Below are 19,487 nucleotides of genomic sequence, written 5' to 3'. Positions count from 1 at the left end.
TTATTACCTCACACTGGTGTCAACCAGCAGCAGACGATTCCCCCACTGAGTCCGGTTCTGTTCAAGGTTTCTTCCTGTTAGCCCTGGAGTTTGTCTTTGCCACTGTTGCCCTTGGCGTACTCTTGGGGGCCGGTTCTCTGTAAAGCTGCTTCATGACAAAGGCAAAAAAAAATACCGATTTTGGCATAGCTATGTATGTTGTGCCATTACCATGCTGTGGACAGCCCTTAAATTAAATTAGAATAAACATGAAGACGGTGCAAAGATTTTTCCCTTATTTAGAGGGAAATGGCAGTTATCGGTTGCATTCACGAGAAGGCCTAATCGTCAAGCACGTTCACTTTTGAATTCCATTCCAGATTTATACGTCACCAGTGCATACGCCACTGTAAACCAACTTGAGCAACTTTCTTTGGTCAGTTAATTTTAGAAATCAAGGGGAAGCACAATTTGGGGAAAGTAACACCCCCCCCAAACTTTGGGGAAAACATCAAATGGTTGCCAAAAATGATCATGTTGGTGGTTCTGTTAGTTTGGGTGCTACACCACCACCACTTGCCGCCCCCACCCCAACATTGAAATGGAATCCACATCCTTGGAAATGACCCAAAGATATATTTAATCAAAGAACATTTTTACAAACAAGACCCCCTGGTTTATTAAGAATTGTTGCATTGTTATTATTCCAATACGTTTCTGGATTCCAACCAATCAAGTCCCTGCTATGAGTTATGAGCAACACAAGAGATAGAGCTAATCTATCTGGTATTCCTGAGCTGCGTGATGAGGCCCAATGCTGGTTATGCCACACCCTGTTGATGACGAGACAGAATTGAATTAAGGGCCAGTTATTCCAGTTTGGTGTCACCCCCTTGGACTGACCTTTATAAGACGAACATCAGCACTGAAAACACCATTTCGTGCATTTACAACCATCTCACAAGCAAGAACAATCCACACAGGTAGGCAAAGTGTTTTCTTTAAAGGGTGATTTCATCCAGTAGTAACTATATAGGGTGGCTTTGTCCGTTAACCCTTGTGTTCCAATTACCTGTGAGCACATGAAAATGTAAGTCTGGGGCAAATCAATTGAATTTTATTTGTAAAGCGTTTTTCACAGAACCGTGTCATAAGGACACTTTACAGAGTAAGAGGGTGTAAAAAAGGGAAGACACCCGGCCTGAACTGCTAGATCAAGCACATGAGGTACAAAAAATAACACCCAAGTGGGGAGCAAAACCCTCAAATGGTGGCAATGGGAAGAAATCTCAGTCTATAGAGGGGGTAATATACCGACGGCAGGTGAATAGTTTACAGAACTCCAATCTAATGAATGGATGGGGGGGTATAAATCATGTTTTTCTGTGAAACCTTTACATTAAACACATTTTTTTTTGTTTTTTTAACAAGATTTTTCATCTTTATCTTTGACATTCCATAGCCCATATAGGCAAAAAGACTTAAAGCAAATAAAGTTGATGAAGAGCAAAAATAAACCAAAAAACAACAGCTAAAATTACTCTGGTTTAGTCACTGGTTATGAAAAACATCTATTGAGTGTCATTCCTCTTTTATTTAGTTAAAAACGGGTCAATTTGACCCAAATTGAACAGGGGCAAAGGCACTGTCCAAGTGAATGTTTAAGCCACAAGATCTGGTATTGGATCCAGACGCTAGTGCCAATGGTGGCTGGCAGCTCCGCTGAGCAATGGATAATTCACTGTAGCTTGGGCCAGGGATGGCAGGGCTTCAGTCAGCTGGGGTCACTGTGTCTCACTGTTAGCCAGTGGCTTGACCCCAAATGAGTGTGAGGCTGGAAAAGCATGTGTGTGCATGCAGAGGATTCAGTTGTGAGAAGACGTGGAAGGAGTAGATAATAATGCAGACATTATGTGCAAATAATAGAACGATATTTGTTAAAAACTGAGGCCTCATGTATAAAAATGTACTGCGCTCAGTTTCTTAAACAGCGGCTTAGGCAGAAAACCGTGACTACGTACTTGTGAAATCCCACTTGCATGTTTGTATCAAAGTTAGCCATGAGTTAATTACCTATGGCTTGTGTCAAGGTACACTATGTTTGATCGCTGTGTGTGGATCCCTCAAGTAGACTGTATTCATGCTTTAGGAATAACACTGAATTGAAAGTCCATAAAAGGTGTGGAGTGCAAGACATGTTGAAAGGTAACCTGTTACTAGTTGCATTCATAAGATGGGATAATAGTCAATTTGAGATGTACACACATCACCAGTGCATACACCACTGTAAAAAAACTTAAGCAAGGTTATTTTTATAAATCAACACAGTCTCAAGGGTGACCTAATCTACCTGGTATTCCTCTGCTGCCTGATCATAACCAACCGGTTCTTCAGTCTACCTCCTGAAGAGTAGACTTGGCCAGGATCCTCACACAAAGGAAGCACTATTTTCCATATGCAACACTGTCTGACATGCAACTCAGGACATGAGGGTATTTCAGGTCACAAGCAAGGAAGCAGCTCGAACCCCTCCATGTGCACTCAATAATGAGACTGTAAAACGTATACGCCCCTTATTTTACACATACTTTAACACAGCCGGATGTGTGACTGAATTCAAAATGAGAAGTGAGCTCAACAGTAGTGCTCCACACAGGAAATTATCTCAGTACCTGTCCGGGAGATTGGCTCACCTTGTAGGAGCCGTTCATCTCCAAATCGTCACACTCTCACTCCGCCCACCCTTCCTATGATTCCTCTGCTCACAGATTCTTCTCTTCTGTTGCAGGAAATGGACAGCAAACTGGTTTATGCCGTTGCCTTGGTGATAGGATGTTGGGTGCCGGCAGCCAAAGGCCTCATGATCAACTCCACCCACCCAGTGGGAGCTCTTACCGTAAGTCTGGCTCAATCCTCATTTCTGTTGGCCCTCTCTTGACAGGAGAAGGAGAATATATGTCTCCGGATCGCCTTTTTTAATGTTGTTTGAATTTCTCCGTAAAAGATAAGTCAGCATGATGGTGATGAGGTTTACAGAGATGAATTGTCACTGACAGACCACCATCAGTCGTGACGGCTGTGGCCAGACGAAGACTTGCTTGGAGGCTCCAGCGAACTGTGACCCCAGCGGCAACAGTACCTGCCTGTTCGTCTCTGCCTCTGCTCCCAGCTCCAGGGTCGCATGGAGCTTCAACACCGATATCGACATTGAGCTGCGCGGAGACTCTGAAAACTACATTGTCCTTCTTCTGTCCTCAGATAATAATCTGGTATGCACTACAAGCTCACATTGTACCCCGATAGTCCTCACACTCAATCACTCCAAATAAAAAGTAGGCCTGCCCAAACTCCGAATCATTCTCTTTCTCTGACTGACACACACACATACACACACACACACACACGGGTACATACACATATAAAAATACATCCACTCAAACATAACATACATAAACACAAACACATTACATTACATTACATTACATTACATTATTGGCATTTGGCAGACGCTCTTATCCAGAGCGACGTACAACAAAGTGCATACCCATAACCAGGGATAAGTTCGCTGAAAGACCCTAGAGGTAAGTACAATTTCAACTGCTACCTGTACAACAAAGATAAGGACATGGGCCTTTTTTTTTTTTTTTTTTGAACAAACAAACAAACAGACACAAGAGACATGCATGAACAGACAGACACACGCAAACACACAAGTTGTGGACTCATGTCCACCATATGTAAATGGTAAATGGGTGGCATTTATTTAGCACCTTTATCCAAAGCGCTATACAATTGATCCTTCGCATTCATTCATTCATTCATTCATTCATTCATACACACACACACACACACCAACGGCGATTGGCTGCCATGCAAGGCACCAACCAGCTCGTGAGGAGCATTTGGGGGTTAGGTGTCTTGCTCAGGGACACTTCGACACACCCAGGGCAGGATCGAACCAGCAACCCTCCGACGAGCCACACGACTGCCTCTTACCGCCCGAGCCAATGTCGCCCCCTAGATGTAAATATGTCAAATCTCTCTGCAGGGAACGGGCGATAGCGGCGTCGTCTGCGCACAGTACCAGAACACGAGCCGCTTCTTCACCGTGACCTACAACAACGGATCACTGACTGTGGTGGATGTGAGTATGAGCAGAGCCAACTGACCAACATGGTCAGTCTCACCACACGGCATGTGTGATGTCTGAAAGGGAGACACACGCGGCTCACTCCCGATCACGTATCGTCCCCTTTTATTTTACTTTCTCCTCACCCGGATATCGATCAAGATTCACCATCTTTAAGGACATTCCAATCTTGTACTTAATGAAGTTAAGAACTCCCAATCTTTCCTTTTGGCAAAAACAAACATCAGTGCTGCCACTTTCCCCGTCTTCATTTCTTTTTCATTAATTCATTTCTCGTGATGGGTGGGGCTAGGAGTCAGAAAATAGCAAGAAAAATAAAAAAGATTCGAAAAATAAGCGATTAGAACGAGCCTATAGCTCATTTGTGTCTGCGTATTGGTCTGCGTATTGTTGATGTCCGGGCACTTTTCTGTGTGTTTCAGTTTGAAGGAGTCAATAATGTCCTGGCCTCACTCAATGGAAATGTGATTCAATGCACCTTTACTCTTCTGGCGAATTCCACAGGCAGGCCAGCAAACTTCTACGTCTTCGCTGGCAATGGGATGTTCAGCAATGGTGAGAAACTAGCCTCATATCTGACCCACTCTACTGACCAAGCAAAAAAAACATCACACCCACAGATCCCCAGTTGCTTTTGTGATTTGTTGTATTGCTTCAGGACTCTGAAGGGGATATCTGTTTTTAATGCAGGAGTCCTGGGGGATCCTGAAATTACCCTTATGAGAAACAGCAGTGTGGACCTGACCAATGTGCCATCTCAGAACATCCCTGTGGGAGCTCTCAATGTAAGCTTCACTCTGTGCTCCTTTCTGCTGGTCCCCTCTGCCAGCCAGGAAAAGATGTGTCTCTGGATGGTCATCATGCAGTTGATGCTTGATTTTCTCTGTAAAATTATTATTTTTTTTTTTAAGTCAGCCTGACAGTGATGTAGTTTACCGAGACAAATCTCACTGACAGGCCGCCATAACTCGTGACACATGTGGCCAAACGAAGCTTTGCGAGGAGGTTCCAGCGGACTGTGATCCCAGCGGAAATGGTGACTGTCTGTTTGTCTCCGCTGCCACTGCCACCACCAACAGACCCTCCGGTGTCAATATCGCCTTCGAGCTGCGCGGAAACACCAGCGGCTACGTTGTCCTCATTCTGTCCGCCGACATGATTCAGGTACGCACAATAGACTCATTCTACACCGATAAGCAGATACTGTCCTCACACTCAATCACTCCCAAATAACCAGCAAGTTAGCACCCCACTCTCACTCTCTCTGCCGCACAAACGCACAAACACACACACACACACACACACACACACACACAGTAAGGCGCTTGAGTCTGTGAAATGTCTGAAAAGCCCTCTATACCTCTACAGGGAGGAGGTGATGAGTCCTTTGTCTGCGCACAGTTCAATAATACCCTCAGGTTCTTCACTGCCTCCTTCGACAATGGAGCACTGACCATGACCAACAGGGTGAGTATTAACACAGAGCCTGACCATCACTGCACATCGACTCAGTGACCACTTCATTAGGTATTTATTGGACTTATTGGTCTCCTGCTGCTAAGTCCATCCACTTCAAGGTCCACTTCTGATGTGTTGTGTGTTCAGAGATGCTCTTCTGCATACCACTGTTGTAACACATGGTTATTTAAGTTACTGTCGCCTTCCTGTCAGATTGACCATTCTCCTCTAACTTCTCTAATTAACAAGGCAATTCTGCCCAGAACATGCACTTAACTGAAGTTGGTTTTTTTTCTCTCACCATTTTCTGTAAACTCTGGAGACTGTTGTGTGTGAAAATCCCAAGAGATCAGCAATTTCTGAAATACACAAACCACCAAGACAGGCCTCACCAATCATTCCATGGTCAAAGTCACTTTGATCACATTTCCAAACCCCAACCCCAACCCCAGTCTGAACAACTGAAACTCCTGGCCATGTCTGCATACTTTTATGCACTGCTACATTATTGGCTGATTAGATATTTGCATTAACAAGCTGTTGAACAGGTCTACCTAATGAAGTGGTCACTGAGTGCATGTGGTTTCTAAGAGAGACATGGTCTTTGTGCCTGCACATCGTTGATGTCCTGGGCATTTTCTGTGTGTTTCAGACGGGAGCTGTCGGTAACGCCCTGGCTTCACTCAATGGAACTGTCATCCGATGCACCTTCACTGCACTGGGGCTGAATGCCACAGCCAGACGATCCCCTGACTCCTCCTTCTACGTCTTTGCTGGCACAGGGGAATACGATGGTGGTAAGCACCGATCCACATAAGTGACCGACTCTCCTGACCAGCACAATAGCCAAACACTGACACACTCTCCCTACCAATAAACCACTGACCCTCTCTCCTTACCAGCCAAAAACTGACCTTCTCTCTTGACCCAACTGAACACTCACCTACTCTCCTGACCAACCAAACCACTGACTCACTCTCCGGACCAACCGAATACTCACCCACTTTACTGACCAACAAAACACTGCCCCACAGTCCGGACCGACCAAACCACTGACCCATTCTCCTTACACTGAGCAAATACACGCTAAACACAGCATAGATGGACATAAAACTGCGAATGTCCCAGATTCCCAGTTGCGCTTGTTCCCTGTTGTATTTCCTCTGGAATCTGAAGGGGTTACTTATGTTTTTACTGCAGTAAGCCTTGGGGATCCTGTAATTAGGCTTTCGAGCAACGGCAGTCTGGACCTCACCAACAGCACCAGCAACCTGCCAGGGGGCAATGGTGGAGCTGGCTTGCACCCCACATCTCTGGGTAAGGAACTGCTCCTTAACCACAGCCTGAAATGTGACCACACTCTCAGTATACACACAATTTCCTGCAACCCCCCAATAGCAACCCCAGCCCCCCACCCTACTTTTTTTTCTGATTTATGGTTTATTCATATTTACTTTTTCCTCTCTTCTCAGTTTTGTTGGTCCTGCTCAGTGCCTTGATCTCTCGTCTGGTGTGAGAAGCCCCCCCCCCATCATACCATTACACTCACTTGAATGAGTCAATCAGCACTGTGCCAAATGGAACCCCAAGTTCTGATGTTATATATACCTTTTCATTTACCTATTTTTGAGTGTGTATGGAAAGTGTAAAGTAGGCCGATGTGTTTGTGTGCGTGTTCGTTACAAATGAAGCCGACCGGTGGAAGTGTGGCAAGCTGTCATGGTTCTGTGTGCAGACCAGAATGCTGCATAATAGGCTGGCATACTGCTCTTATTAAACATGTATCATCACCCTTATGTCATTATAATAAACAATGTTTTATATGACTTTTTATTAAAGCCTGTTGTCATTCCTGGTGTTCAAAAATTGTTATCCTTTGAGATGGTCAGCTCTCCGATAACTGATTTTTGACCTTGCCTTTTCTCAATGCTTTTGCATAGTGTAGTAATTTGTCTCAAACATTGAAATGCAGGGCTATGTATAAAAATGACTGCAATTACTACATGGTGAAACTACTATGTACAAAAATACCCTTTTCTAGAAGCTGAGAATCTGCACTGTGACCATTTATGAATTGTTTGATCACAGAGGAAATAAAACATTCATAGAAAAAAGCACAACAAGGCTTGACTATGCATAAAATTATGCAGATACGGTCAGGACCTTTAGTTAATGTTTACATCAACCATCAGAATGGGGAGAAAATGTGATCTCAGCAATTTTGACCATGGCATGATTGATGGTGCCAGACGGGCTGGTTTGAATATTCCTATAATTGCTGATCTCCTGGGATTTTCACGCACAAGAGTCTCAAGAGTTTGCAGAGAATTGTGCGAAGAAAAAAAAAAACATCCAGTGATAGGCAGTTCTGCAGACAGAAATGCCTTGCTGATGAGAGAATGGCCAGACTGGTTTGAGCTGACCGAAAGGCTATGGTAACTCAGATAACCACCACTGTACAATTGTGGTGAGCAGAAAAGCATGGCAAAGGCTCATGACAATCTGCTGACAAAAGACAGAAACAAAGGGGTTTAAATTCACAACTAAACAAGCACAAAACGAGAAACAGTACATATAAGGACTGGGGAGGCAGAGACATGCAATGGGACACAGATGAAACAAATGCATGAAGGTGAATGAAATAGAAAACAGACTACGGTGAGCACAGAGGGTAAAAAGGGTCAGAATTTGGCGGCAACAGCATGAATCCATGGACCAAACCTGCCTTGTGTCAACAGTCCAGGCTGGTGGCGGTGGTGTAAAGATGTGGGGAATGTTTTCTTGGCACACATGGGCTCGTTAATACCAATCAACCATCACGTGAATGCCACAGCCTAGTGTTGTTGCTGACCGTGTGCATGCCTTCATGGCCACAATGTACCCATCTTCTAATGGCTATTTCCAGCATTATAATGCACCATGTCACAAAGCAAAAGTAATCTCAAACTGGTTTTATGAAAATAACAATGAGTTCAATGTTCTTCAGTGGCCTTCCCAGTAACCGGATCTGAATCCAATAGGACACCTTTGGGATGTGGTAGAACAGGAGATTCACGGCATGCATGTGCAGCTGAAAAATCTGCAGAAATTGTGTGATGCAATCATGTCAACAGAATCTCAAAGGAATGTTTTCAACATAGAATCCATGCCATCCAGGCCCTATCCAGTATTAGTATAGTCTTCCTAATAAAGTGCTCAGTGAATGTATATCTGCGTTAGAATCCCTGGTTATTGCTGAGAATCATCACAGACTAAAATAGTGCTGCTATCATTTAGCGTTAAACTTTATCTCCAATATTTCCACTGGTAACATATTGCTCCCAGAAGTTTGTTGTATAGAGGAATCTCGTGTTTGTGGGTAGGCTATAGTAACATTTCAAAATGGGATACACACATGGTAATTTCATCCGCGCCTTTGATTTATCGTAAAATGTGTTTTTAAAGGTAGCTTACAAGTTCTGAAAAAGTACATTTGGTGCAGTGTGTCTACCTTGGAGCAAATATGCTTCTTAATTTTCAAGTCATTCATTTGTGATTTATTTTTTGATCTAGCATACAGCTTACTTTCTGTTGTTCAATTCTGGAAACAGGAAAATCCCATTCTCCTCCAAACTCTTTTGGACTTTGGATAACAAACACTTCAGCCAGTTCCCCAAGCTGGCCAGTTCCCTGTCTGGCAGTCGGCGATAAATTGCTCCTGACGAGCTGGTGGGTGCCTTGCATGGCAGCCAATAGCCGTTAGAGTGTGTGTGTGAATGGGTGAATGAGAAGCATCAACTGCACAGCGCTTTAGATAAAGGCGTTCTATAAATTCCAACCATTTACAATTTAGGAAGCACACTGTTGTACAATGTCCATGATCACAATACACTGACCACTGGCTCACCAACAACTGGCAGAAGTGCACTGCCAAGTAACAGCTAAGTTTGGACTATCGCCGGTCAGACTTGTGCTTATTTCCCAATGAACAATTCCCAATGAACAATACTCGATGAAACTAAGGACAATATCTTGGTAGAAGACACCAAATGGGTAATGTTACACACTGATTTTCTAGACTACTTGTGAAATTACTGGCAAAATACTATTACAATCACGTCACCCCCTCCGAGGAATCGCCACCTTAACGTGGTGGAGGGGTTTGTGTGTCCCGGTGATCCTGGGAGCTAGGTTGTCGGGGGCCCTGTTAGCCCCCAGTAGGGTCTCCCAAGGCAAATTGGTCCCGGGGGAGGGGCCGGACTAAGAGCGATTCAAAGACTCCCATGATACGGCCACACAAAGACCCAGTTACCTCGCCCAGAAAAGGGAAGAAAAAAAAAAAACATCCAGTGATAGGCAGTTCTGCAGACAGAAATGCCTTGCTGATGAGAGAATGGCCAGACTGGTTTGAGCTGACCGAAAGGCTATGGTAACCCAGATAACCACCACTGTACAATTGTGGTGAGCAGAAAAGCATGGCAAAGGCTCATGACAATCTGCCGACAAAAGACAGAAACAAAGGGGTTTTAATACACAACTAAACAAGCACAAAATGAGAAACAGGTCTAATTAATGACAGTAGACAGGAACAAAGTACATATAAGGACTGGGGAGGCAGAGACATGCAATGGGACACAGATGAAACAAATGCATGAAGGTGAATGAAATAGGAAACAGACTACGGTGAGCACAGAGGGTAAAAAGGGTCAGAATTTGGCGGCAACAGCATGAATCCATGGACCAAACCTGCCTTGTGTCAACAGTCCAGGCTGGTGGCGGTGGTGTAAAGATGTGGGGAATGTTTTCTTGGCACACATGGGCTCGTTAATACCAATCAACCATCACGTGAATGCCACAGCCTAGTGTTGTTGCTGACCGTGTGCATGCCTTCATGGCCACAATGTACCCATCTTCTAATGGCTATTTCCAGCATTATAATGCACCATGTCACAAAGCAAAAGTAATCTCAAACTGGTTTTATGAAAATAACAATGAGTTCAATGTTCTTCAGTGGCCTTCCCAGTAACCGGATCTGAATCCAATAGGACACCTTTGGGATGTGGTAGAACAGGAGATTCACGGCATGCATGTGCAGCTGAAAAATCTGCAGAAATTGTGTGATGCAATCATGTCAACAGAATCTCAAAGGAATGTTTTCAACATAGAATCCATGCCATCCAGGCCCTATCCAGTATTAGTATAGTCTTCCTAATAAAGTGCTCAGTGAATGTATATCTGCGTTAGTATCCCTGGTTATTGCTGAGAATCATCACAGACTAAAATAGTGCTGCTATCATTTAGCGTTAAACTTTATCTCCAATATTTCCACTGGTAACATATTGCTCCCAGAAGTTTGTTGTATAGAGGAATCTCATGTTTGTGGGTAGGCTATAGTAACATTTCAAAATGGGATAAACACATGGTAATTTCATCCGCGCCTTTGATTTATCGTAAAATGTGTTTTTAAAGGTAGCTTACAAGTTCTGAAAAAGTACATTTGGTGCAGTGTGTCTACCTTGGAGCAAATATGCTTCTTAATTTTCAAGTCATTCATTTGTGATTTATTTTTTGATCTAGCATACAGCTTACTTTTTGTTGTTCAATTCTGGAAACAGGAAAATCACATTCTCCTCCAAACTCTTTTGGATAACAAACACTTCAGCCAGTTCCCCAAGCTGGCCAGTTCCCTGTCTGGCAGTCGGAGATAAATTGCTCCTGACGAGCTGGTGGGTGCCTTGCATGGCAGCCAATAGCCGTTAAGAGTGTGTGTGAATGGGTGAATGAGAAGCATCAACTGCACAGCGCTTTAGATAAAGGCGTTCTATAAATTCCAACCATTTACAATTTAGGAAGCACACTGTTGTACAATGTCCATGATCGCAATACACTGACCCCTGGCTCACCAACAACTGGCAGAAGTGCACTGCCAAGTAACAGCTAAGTTTGGACTATCGCCGGTCAGACTTGTGCTTATTTCCCAATGAACAATTCCCAATGAACAATACTCGATGAAACTAAGGACAATATCTTGGTAGAAGACACCAAATGGGTAATGTTACACACTGATTTTCTAGACTACTTGTGAAATTACTGGCAAAATACTATTACAATCACGTCACGGGGGTGGGGGGGGTGCTAGTGCTCCAAAGCACAATGCTGTTCGCACCACTGACTCTCGATGACAAGACAAAACTGAATGAAGGGCTAGTTATTCCAGTTTGATGTCTTACAAACTGTTTAATCATTTCCTTTAAAGACTGTATTCAAAATGAAACTATATCCTTCCCTAAAACCTGAAGAGGGCTGAACCAAACACGCCCTACCGCGAGGACTCACCTTTATAAGAGACAGTAGAGCATCAGCATTGAGAACAGCATTTCGCAGACGCCCGCATCTTCAACGCACAGGGATTTACCACCATCTCACAAGCAAGAAAAAATCCACCCAGGTAGGGAAACTGTTGCCTTAATTTGGTGGATTTTCATCCTGCAGTTGTCATATAGGCTGGCTCTGTCTGTTAATCATTGTGTTCTGATTATCTGTTAAGTTTGATGACATGTAATATGTAAAGAGCTTTTCACAGAAGAATGTCAAAAGGACACTTTAGAGAGTAACAGAGGATGTAAAAAAAAAAGAAGGGAAAAGGACAGGCCTGAACTCCCAGATAGCAACTACATGAAGTAAAAACTCCCTCACATGGGAGTGTGCCGACCAACATCAATATCTGCGTCTATATTTTATAACTATTTGTGATGCCAATTCAATGTGTTTTTTTTTCCATGTCCTAGCACATACCTTGCCCTGCAAGTCGTGTTAAAAAAAATAGCAGTACGGGGTGTCTCGGTGGCGCAGCCTGTAGAGCACTGACCGCATGCTCATTGCGAGCTGCGACGTCGGTGGTTCGAATCCGACCGTCTGACATTTGTCGCATGTCTTCCCCTGTCTCTCTATACTATATACTGTCCAATGAAGCTGAAAAAGGCCTAAAAAAATGTAAAAAAAATAAATAATAGCAGTACAACATCAGTAACCTGATGAACCACTGTTATTAGTGATATTATTTGTAGATGTAGTAGTGTAATAGAAAAACAACAGACCCAACTGTCATGACATTCACACTGCTTGTTCTGAGTAATTGAGTCATTCATTGAAAGGAGCGTGTTCAAAATAATAGCAGTGTGGAGTTTAATTAGAGAATTCATTCTGTGAAAAAAACAGGTGTCATTAATTAATTGTCCTTTATTAAGGAAGAAGGGAGGCAAATGTTTCACACAGTTATAAAATATATAATTGCTAAGTAAAATAGGCCGTTCCAAACATTGTTCGGAGGAACAACGTCATTTGATTAAAAACTTGATTGGAGAGGGGAAAACGAATAACGAAGTGGAGCAAATTATAGGATGCTTAGCTAAAATGATCTCAAATACTTTAAAATGGCAACAAAAACCCAAAACAAGTGGAAGAAAGCGAGCAACTACTGTTCAAACGGATTTAAGAATAGATTCAGCCATTCATCAGCTCCAGAAAGATCAAAGATAATCTACAATTACCTGTAAGTGCTGTTACAGTCAGGAGACATTTGATTGAAGCTGAGCTATCAGCAAGAGCCCCCACCATTGTTGAAAAAAGCACCATTGCACCATTGTTGAAAAAATTGAATGTGCAGAATCGGTTAAAATTTGGCAAAGAACACATCAATTGGCCCGCTCAATCCCGACCTCAACCCCATTGAAAACTGGTGGGGTGACATAAAAAATGCATTTTCTGAAGCAAAACCTAAAAATTCACAAGAACTGTGAAATGTAGGTAGTTCATCCTGGGCTGAAATACCTGTTTCTAGGTGCTAGAAGTTGGTTGACTCGATGCAACACAGATGCGCAGCAGTTATCAAAAACAATGGTCATACAACTAAATACTAGTTCAATAATTTAAAGTTAAGTGAATCTTTAAAAATGTCTTCAGTTTATAAAGTAATGTTTGAGTTTGCAGAGAAAAATGTTGACTGCCATTTTCTTTGAACAGATTAATATTCTAAAGAATAATAGACTTGATAAAAATTTGTTAATGCTTTGATTTGGAATTCAATGTGTAATGTGTCCGCTACATTTGAAATATGGAACTAAAAGCTTTTAAAAAATAGTTGCACTTTATTCACTTTTTTTAACGCACTGCTATTTATTTGAACACAACTGTATTTGTAGCCGGACTTACTCGAACTTCAACCAACAGAGCTGGTGTTCAGTGACTCATTGTAACCCTGTGAAAATCCAATAAAAAGATATGCTCCACAGGGCAACATTCACTGTAGCGCGGGCCAGGGATGGTAGGGCTTCAATCAGCTGGTCGTCACAACCCAAAAGTTGAAATGCAGTCTTTACGTCCTTGGACAAGATCCGAAGACTACGTTAAATTCTAAATCCAAGAACATTCCTGGTTAAGGAAGAATTGTTGTCATTATTATTCCGGTACATCTATGGATTCCAACCAATCAAGTCCCTGCTGTGAGTTAGCAGCAAAAGGGTGAGCTAAACTACCTGGTGTTTCTGTGTTGCTGTACTGTACCTGATCAAGACCAACCTGTTCTTCACTGGTGAAGAGTAGACTTGTCCAGGATCCTCACACAAAGGAATCACTGTCTTATTGCACTTGCCATATATTATTACATTGTCCTCTCTTACATGCACGTCAGGTAACAAGATTCTTCAGGTGACAAATACAAAAGCAGCCGGAAAACCTCCATGTGGACTAAATGATGAGATTGTAAAATGTATATGCCCTGATTTTACACATGCTTTAACACGGGCAGAGCCAGGATTGAAAATGAGAAGTGAGCTCAACAGTAGTGCTCCGCATAGGAAATTATCTCAGTACCTGTCTGGCTCACCTTGTAGGAGCCGTTCATCTTCAAGTTCATCACCGTAACCTATGATTCCTCTGCTCACAGATTATCCTCTTCTGTTGCAGGAAATGGACAGCAGACTGATTTATGCCGTTGCCTTGGTGATAGGATGTTGGGTGCTGGCAGCCAAAGGCCTCATGATCAACTCCACCCACCCAGTGGGAGCTCTTATCGTAAGTCTGGCTCTATGCTGCTTTCTGTTGGCCCTCTCTGACAGAAGGAGAATATACGTCTTTGAATGACCTTCTTAATGTTGTTTGATTTTCTCTGTAAAAGTCAGCATGATGATGATGAGGTTTACAGAGATGAATGTCACTGATAGGCCCCCATCGGTCGTGCCGGCTGTGGCCAGACGAAGACTTGCTTGGAGACCCCAGCGGACTGTGACCCCGAAGGCAACAGTCCCTGCCTGTTTGTCTCTGGCTCCAGGACCAACGGGCCCGGCTTCACTCCCGAAATTGCCATCGAGCTGCGTGGAGACTCTGAAAACTACATTGTCATGATTGCGTCCTCCGATAACACTGAGGTATGCACTACAGGTTAACACTGAACACCAATAACCAGACCTCAGATTCAATCATTCCCAATAAGCAGCAGGTCTGCCCAAAACCTCAATCTCTCACACACAAACACACTTACACACACACACACACATGGTTTGGTGGTTCAAGTGTTAGTGTAGACACAATGAGATCGTTGCAGCCCCTGAGCAAGGCCTATAACCACACATTGCTCCAGGGGAGTTTAGCCCCTGTCAAAGTTGCTTTGGATAGGAGTGTCAGTTAAGTAATTGTAACACACACAAACATACAGGTTGTAGCTGTTAGGGCTCTTGGGTCAGTAAAATGTGTAAAAAGCCCGCTTTGCCTCTTCAGGGAGGGGGAGATGTGGCCTTTGTCTGCGCACAGTACAATAACACACAGCACTTCTTCGCCACGACCTTTGACAATGGATCACTGACCCTCAACAATGTGAGTATGGCGACAGACCTTGAGCAACATGGTCAGTACCAATACATTGCATGTATGATGTCTTTGCGATATAGCCTTTGTGTCTACATATTGTTGATGACCTGGTTGTTTTCCCTGTCTTTCAGAATATAATGGTCAGTAATGTCCTGGCCTCATTCAATGAAAATGTGATCCGATGCACCTTCACTGTCCCGGGATTGAATGCCGCCCAATACATTTTCGCCGGCAATGGGAACTTCAGCAATGGTGAGAATCTAACCCATACCTGTCCCACTCTCCTGAACAGCCAAACACTGACCCACTCTGCTTACCAGCCCAACAACACTGACCCACTCCGCTTAACAGCCAAAAACGCTGACCAAATGCCATAATAAACAGTATTTACAGAGCAGATTTCGAATACACAGTGCCATTCAATACATCACAGAAAAGCAACAGAAGTAAAAACAGACAATTAAAAGAGGTACTATATATAAAATAACGGCAAAATAACATTAATGGAAATTGATAGAAACACTGAGAAAAAAAAAACATTGAGTACAACATCACAAGCACACACACAGCACAGACGGACACATCAGTGGGGATGCCACAGGTTCCTAGGTGCTCTTGATGGATGTTGTAGTGCCTCAGGAGACTGAAGGGCATATTTATGTTTTTTCTGCAGGACTCCTGGGGGATCCTGAAATTACCCTTAGGAGCAACGGCAGTGTGGACCCGATCAGCACCAATATGCCTTCTCCATCGCAGAACATGAATACCATCCCTGTGGGAGCTCTCAATGTAAGCTTCACTCTGTGCTCCATTCTGCCGGCCCCCTCTGCCAGCCAGGAAAAGATGTGTCTCTGGATGGTCTTCATACAGTAGCTTGCAATGCTGTTTGATTTTCTCTGTAAAAAAATAGGTCAGCCTGACAGTGATGTTGTTTACCGAGACAAATGTCATTGACAGGCAGCCATAAGTCGTGATACATGTGGCCAAACGAAGCTTTGCGAGGAGGTTCCAGCGGACTGTGATCCCAGCGGAAATGGTAACTGCCTGTTTGTCTCCGCCACCACTGCCACCACCACAAGACCCTCCGGCATCAATATTGCCTTCGAGCTGCGTGGAAACACCAGCGGCTACGTTGCCCTCATTCTGTCCCCCGACATGAATCAGGTACGCACAATAGACTCATTCTACACTGATAAGCAGACACAGTCCTCACACTCAATCACTCCCAAATAACCAGCAAGTTAGCACCCCAAACTCTCACTCTCCCTGGCGTGCACACACACACAGAAACAAACACACACACGCACATTAAATCTCTTGGGTCTGTGAAATGTCTGAAAAGCCCTCTATACCTCTACAGGGAGGAGGTGATGAATCCTTTGTCTGCGCACAGTTCAATAATACCCTCAGGTTCTTCACTGCCTCCTTCGACAATGGAGCACTGACCATGACCAACAGGGTGAGTATTAACACAGAGCCTGACCATCACTGCACATCGACTCAGTGACCACTTCATTAGGTATTTATTGGACTTATTGGTCTCCTGCTGCTAAGCCCATCCACTTCAAGGTCCACTTCTGATATGTTGTGTGTTCAGAGATGCTCTTCTGCATACCACTGTTGTAACACATGATTATTTCAGTTACTGTCGCCTTCCTGTAGGCTTGAAACTGTCTGGCCATTCTCCTCTAACTTCTCTCATTAACAAGGCAATTCCATCCAGAACTTGCACTCAACTTTTTTCGTACCATTCTCTGTAAACATGGGAGACTGTTATGTGTGAAAATCCCAAGAGATCAACAGTTTCTGAAATACACAAACCACCAAGACAGGCCTCACCAATCATTCCATGGTCAAAGTCACTTTGATCACATTTCCAAACCCCATTCTGATGTTTTGTCTGAACAACTGAAACTCCTGGCCATGTCTGCATACTTTTATGCACTGCTACATTATTGGCTGATTAGATATTTGCATTAATGAGCTGTTGAACAGGTCTACCTAATGAAGTGGTCACTGAGTGCATGTGGTTTCTAAGTGAGACATGGTCTTTGTGCCTGCACATCGTTGATGTCCTGGGCATTTTCTGTGTGTTTCAGATGGGAGCTGTCAGTAATGCCCTGGCTTCACTCAATGGAACTGTCATCCGATGCACCTTCACTGCACTGGGGCTGAATGCCACAGCCAGACGATCCCCTGACTCCTCCTTCTACGTCTTTGCTGGCACAGGGGAATACGATGGTGGTAAGCACCGATCCACATAACTGACCGACTCTCCTGACCAGCACAATAGCCAAACACTGACACACTCTCCCTACCAATAAACCACTGACCCTCTCTCCTTACCAGCCAAAAACGGACCTTCTCTCTTGACCCAACTGAACACTCACCTACTCTCCTGACCAAGAAAACACTGCCCCACAGTCCTGACCGACCAAACCACTGACACGTTCTCCTTACACTGAGCAAATACACGCTCAAACACAGCATAGATGGACATAAAACTGCGAATGTCCCAGATTCCCAGTTGCGCTTGTTCCCTGTTGTATTTCCTCTGGAATCTGAAGGGGTTACTTATGTTTTTACTGCAGTAAGCCTTGGGGATCCTGTAATTAGTCTTGCGAGCAACAGCAGTCTGGACCTCACCAACAGCACCAGCAACCTGCCAGGGTGCAATGGCGGAGCTGGCTTGCACCCCACATCTCTGGGTAAGGAACTGCTCCTTAACCACAGCCTGATATGTGACCACACTCTCAGTATACACACAATTTCCTGCTGCAAACTACTGAGTCCTCAAAATATGTACTGTCTACCTAACGTACTGCCTTGTCATATTCTTACACTATGTGCTCCGGAATGCAGACTGTGAGTATCCTGGATGAGAAAGTTGTTGCAGTTGTACAGTTTTCTCTTCATGTAGTGTACTTAAAATCCCACACTATAACCACATTTCTGGGGTTTCGCTGAGTCTATTCGGGAGAACACTTTTCTGGAAATAAACCATAAATTATAGGAGGACCCACAGATTGGCAGAGGAAGAAGAGGTGGAAGAAGATTTTGAGGAAACAGTACTTCTGGGCATGCCCACACTTGCATATCCTTCAGGGATTTTAAATACACTACATTTAGAGAAACTTTTCACCAACTCAACAAATTTCTCATCCAGTGTACTAAATACTCAATTTACATAAATGCATAGCAGGCAAATAAGCAGTTTTGGACACGGGAAAAAAAAGTCCTCCCATTGATCACTTTGAGCACTTGCCCTTGCCAGCAGCACCTGTTACACTGAACTGAAACTAGTGTGCCACTTAATGTTAGGTCATGATCTGAATCCTGCTGGATATGGGTCAGTGAATAGCAATCCCAGCCCCCCACCCTACTTTTTTTTTCTGGTTTATGGTTTATTCATATTTACTTTTTCCTCTCTTCTCAGTTTTGTTGGTCCTGCTCAGTGCCTTGATCTCTCGTCTGGTTTGAGGAGCTGAATGACGGGCGCCCCCCCACCCCCCCAACCCCCCACCATCACACTCACTTGAATGAGTCAATCAGCACTGTGCCAAATGGAACCCCAAGTTCTGATGTTATATATACCTTTTCATTTACCTCTTTTGCTGAGTATTTTTGAGTGTGTATGTAAAGTGTAAAGTAGGCCGATGTGTTTGTGTGCGTGTTTGTTACAAATGAAGCCGACCGGTGGAAGTGTGGCAAGCTGTCATGGTTCTGTGTGCAGACCAGAATGCTGCATAATAGGCTGGCATACTGCTCTAATTAAACATGTATCATCACCCTTATATCATTATAATAAACAATGTATTTTTGTATTACTTAATTCAAGCCTGTTGTCATTCTTGGCATTCAAACATTTTCAGTTGTAGGCCCCTGTGGACAGGCTCCCTCTTGGTTTAGATCATACCAACCAGACTGATATCAATCCAGGGTTAGATATGGCGTTCCACAAGGATTTGTGCTTGGGCCCTTGCCCTTCTCTCTACATCTGCTTCCCCTGGGACAAGTTACTTGCAAGCATGGCATTAACTTCCACTGCTATGCAGAC

At 43.7% G+C, this 19,487-nt stretch overlaps 2 protein-coding genes across 2 annotated transcripts; both read left to right on the top strand.

Moving 5' to 3' along the window:
• Nucleotides 1-861: 861 nt before the first annotated feature.
• Nucleotides 862-7,413, top strand: LOC133137408 (uncharacterized). The gene is made up of 11 exons (XM_061255672.1): nt 862-962; nt 2,768-2,875; nt 3,036-3,248; nt 4,028-4,123; nt 4,552-4,684; nt 4,820-4,914; nt 5,087-5,293; nt 5,498-5,596; nt 6,240-6,384; nt 6,788-6,904; nt 7,060-7,413. The coding sequence occupies exons 2-11, from the start codon at nt 2,771-2,773 to the stop codon at nt 7,101-7,103; spliced, it is 1,254 nt and encodes a 417-aa protein (XP_061111656.1). The 5' UTR covers nt 862-962; nt 2,768-2,770; the 3' UTR covers nt 7,104-7,413.
• Nucleotides 7,414-11,888: 4,475 nt separating this feature from the next.
• On the top strand, nt 11,889-19,262 carry LOC133137334 (uncharacterized). The gene is made up of 11 exons (XM_061255547.1): nt 11,889-12,014; nt 14,531-14,638; nt 14,788-14,991; nt 15,341-15,436; nt 15,562-15,682; nt 16,104-16,219; nt 16,388-16,594; nt 16,791-16,889; nt 17,530-17,674; nt 18,022-18,138; nt 18,867-19,262. Exons 2-11 carry the CDS (start codon nt 14,534-14,536, stop codon nt 18,908-18,910), a joined length of 1,254 nt encoding a protein of 417 aa, XP_061111531.1. The 5' UTR covers nt 11,889-12,014; nt 14,531-14,533; the 3' UTR covers nt 18,911-19,262.
• The last annotated feature ends 225 nt before the right edge of the window (nt 19,263-19,487 follow it).

This window comes from Conger conger, chromosome 9 (genome assembly GCF_963514075.1).
Source record: "Conger conger chromosome 9, fConCon1.1, whole genome shotgun sequence".
In the NCBI taxonomy this organism is placed as follows: domain Eukaryota; kingdom Metazoa; phylum Chordata; class Actinopteri; order Anguilliformes; family Congridae; genus Conger; species Conger conger.
The sequence above is the reverse complement of the archived record's forward strand: the minus strand, read 5'-3'. Positions and strand labels throughout refer to the sequence as shown.

Coding starts and splice junctions, on each gene's coding strand:
- LOC133137408 (XM_061255672.1), top strand. CDS start 2,771: ATGGACAGCAAACTGGTTTATGCCGTTGCCTTGGTGATAGGATGTTGG. Junction 3,249..4,027: donor TGTCCTCAGATAATAATCTG/GTATGCACTACA, acceptor ATCTCTCTGCAG/GGAACGGGCGATAGCGGCGT. Junction 4,685..4,819: donor CAATGGGATGTTCAGCAATG/GTGAGAAACTAG, acceptor TTTTTAATGCAG/GAGTCCTGGGGGATCCTGAA.
- LOC133137334 (XM_061255547.1), top strand. CDS start 14,534: ATGGACAGCAGACTGATTTATGCCGTTGCCTTGGTGATAGGATGTTGG. Junction 14,639..14,787: donor ACCCAGTGGGAGCTCTTATC/GTAAGTCTGGCT, acceptor TGTCACTGATAG/GCCCCCATCGGTCGTGCCGG. Junction 17,675..18,021: donor CACAGGGGAATACGATGGTG/GTAAGCACCGAT, acceptor TTTTTACTGCAG/TAAGCCTTGGGGATCCTGTA.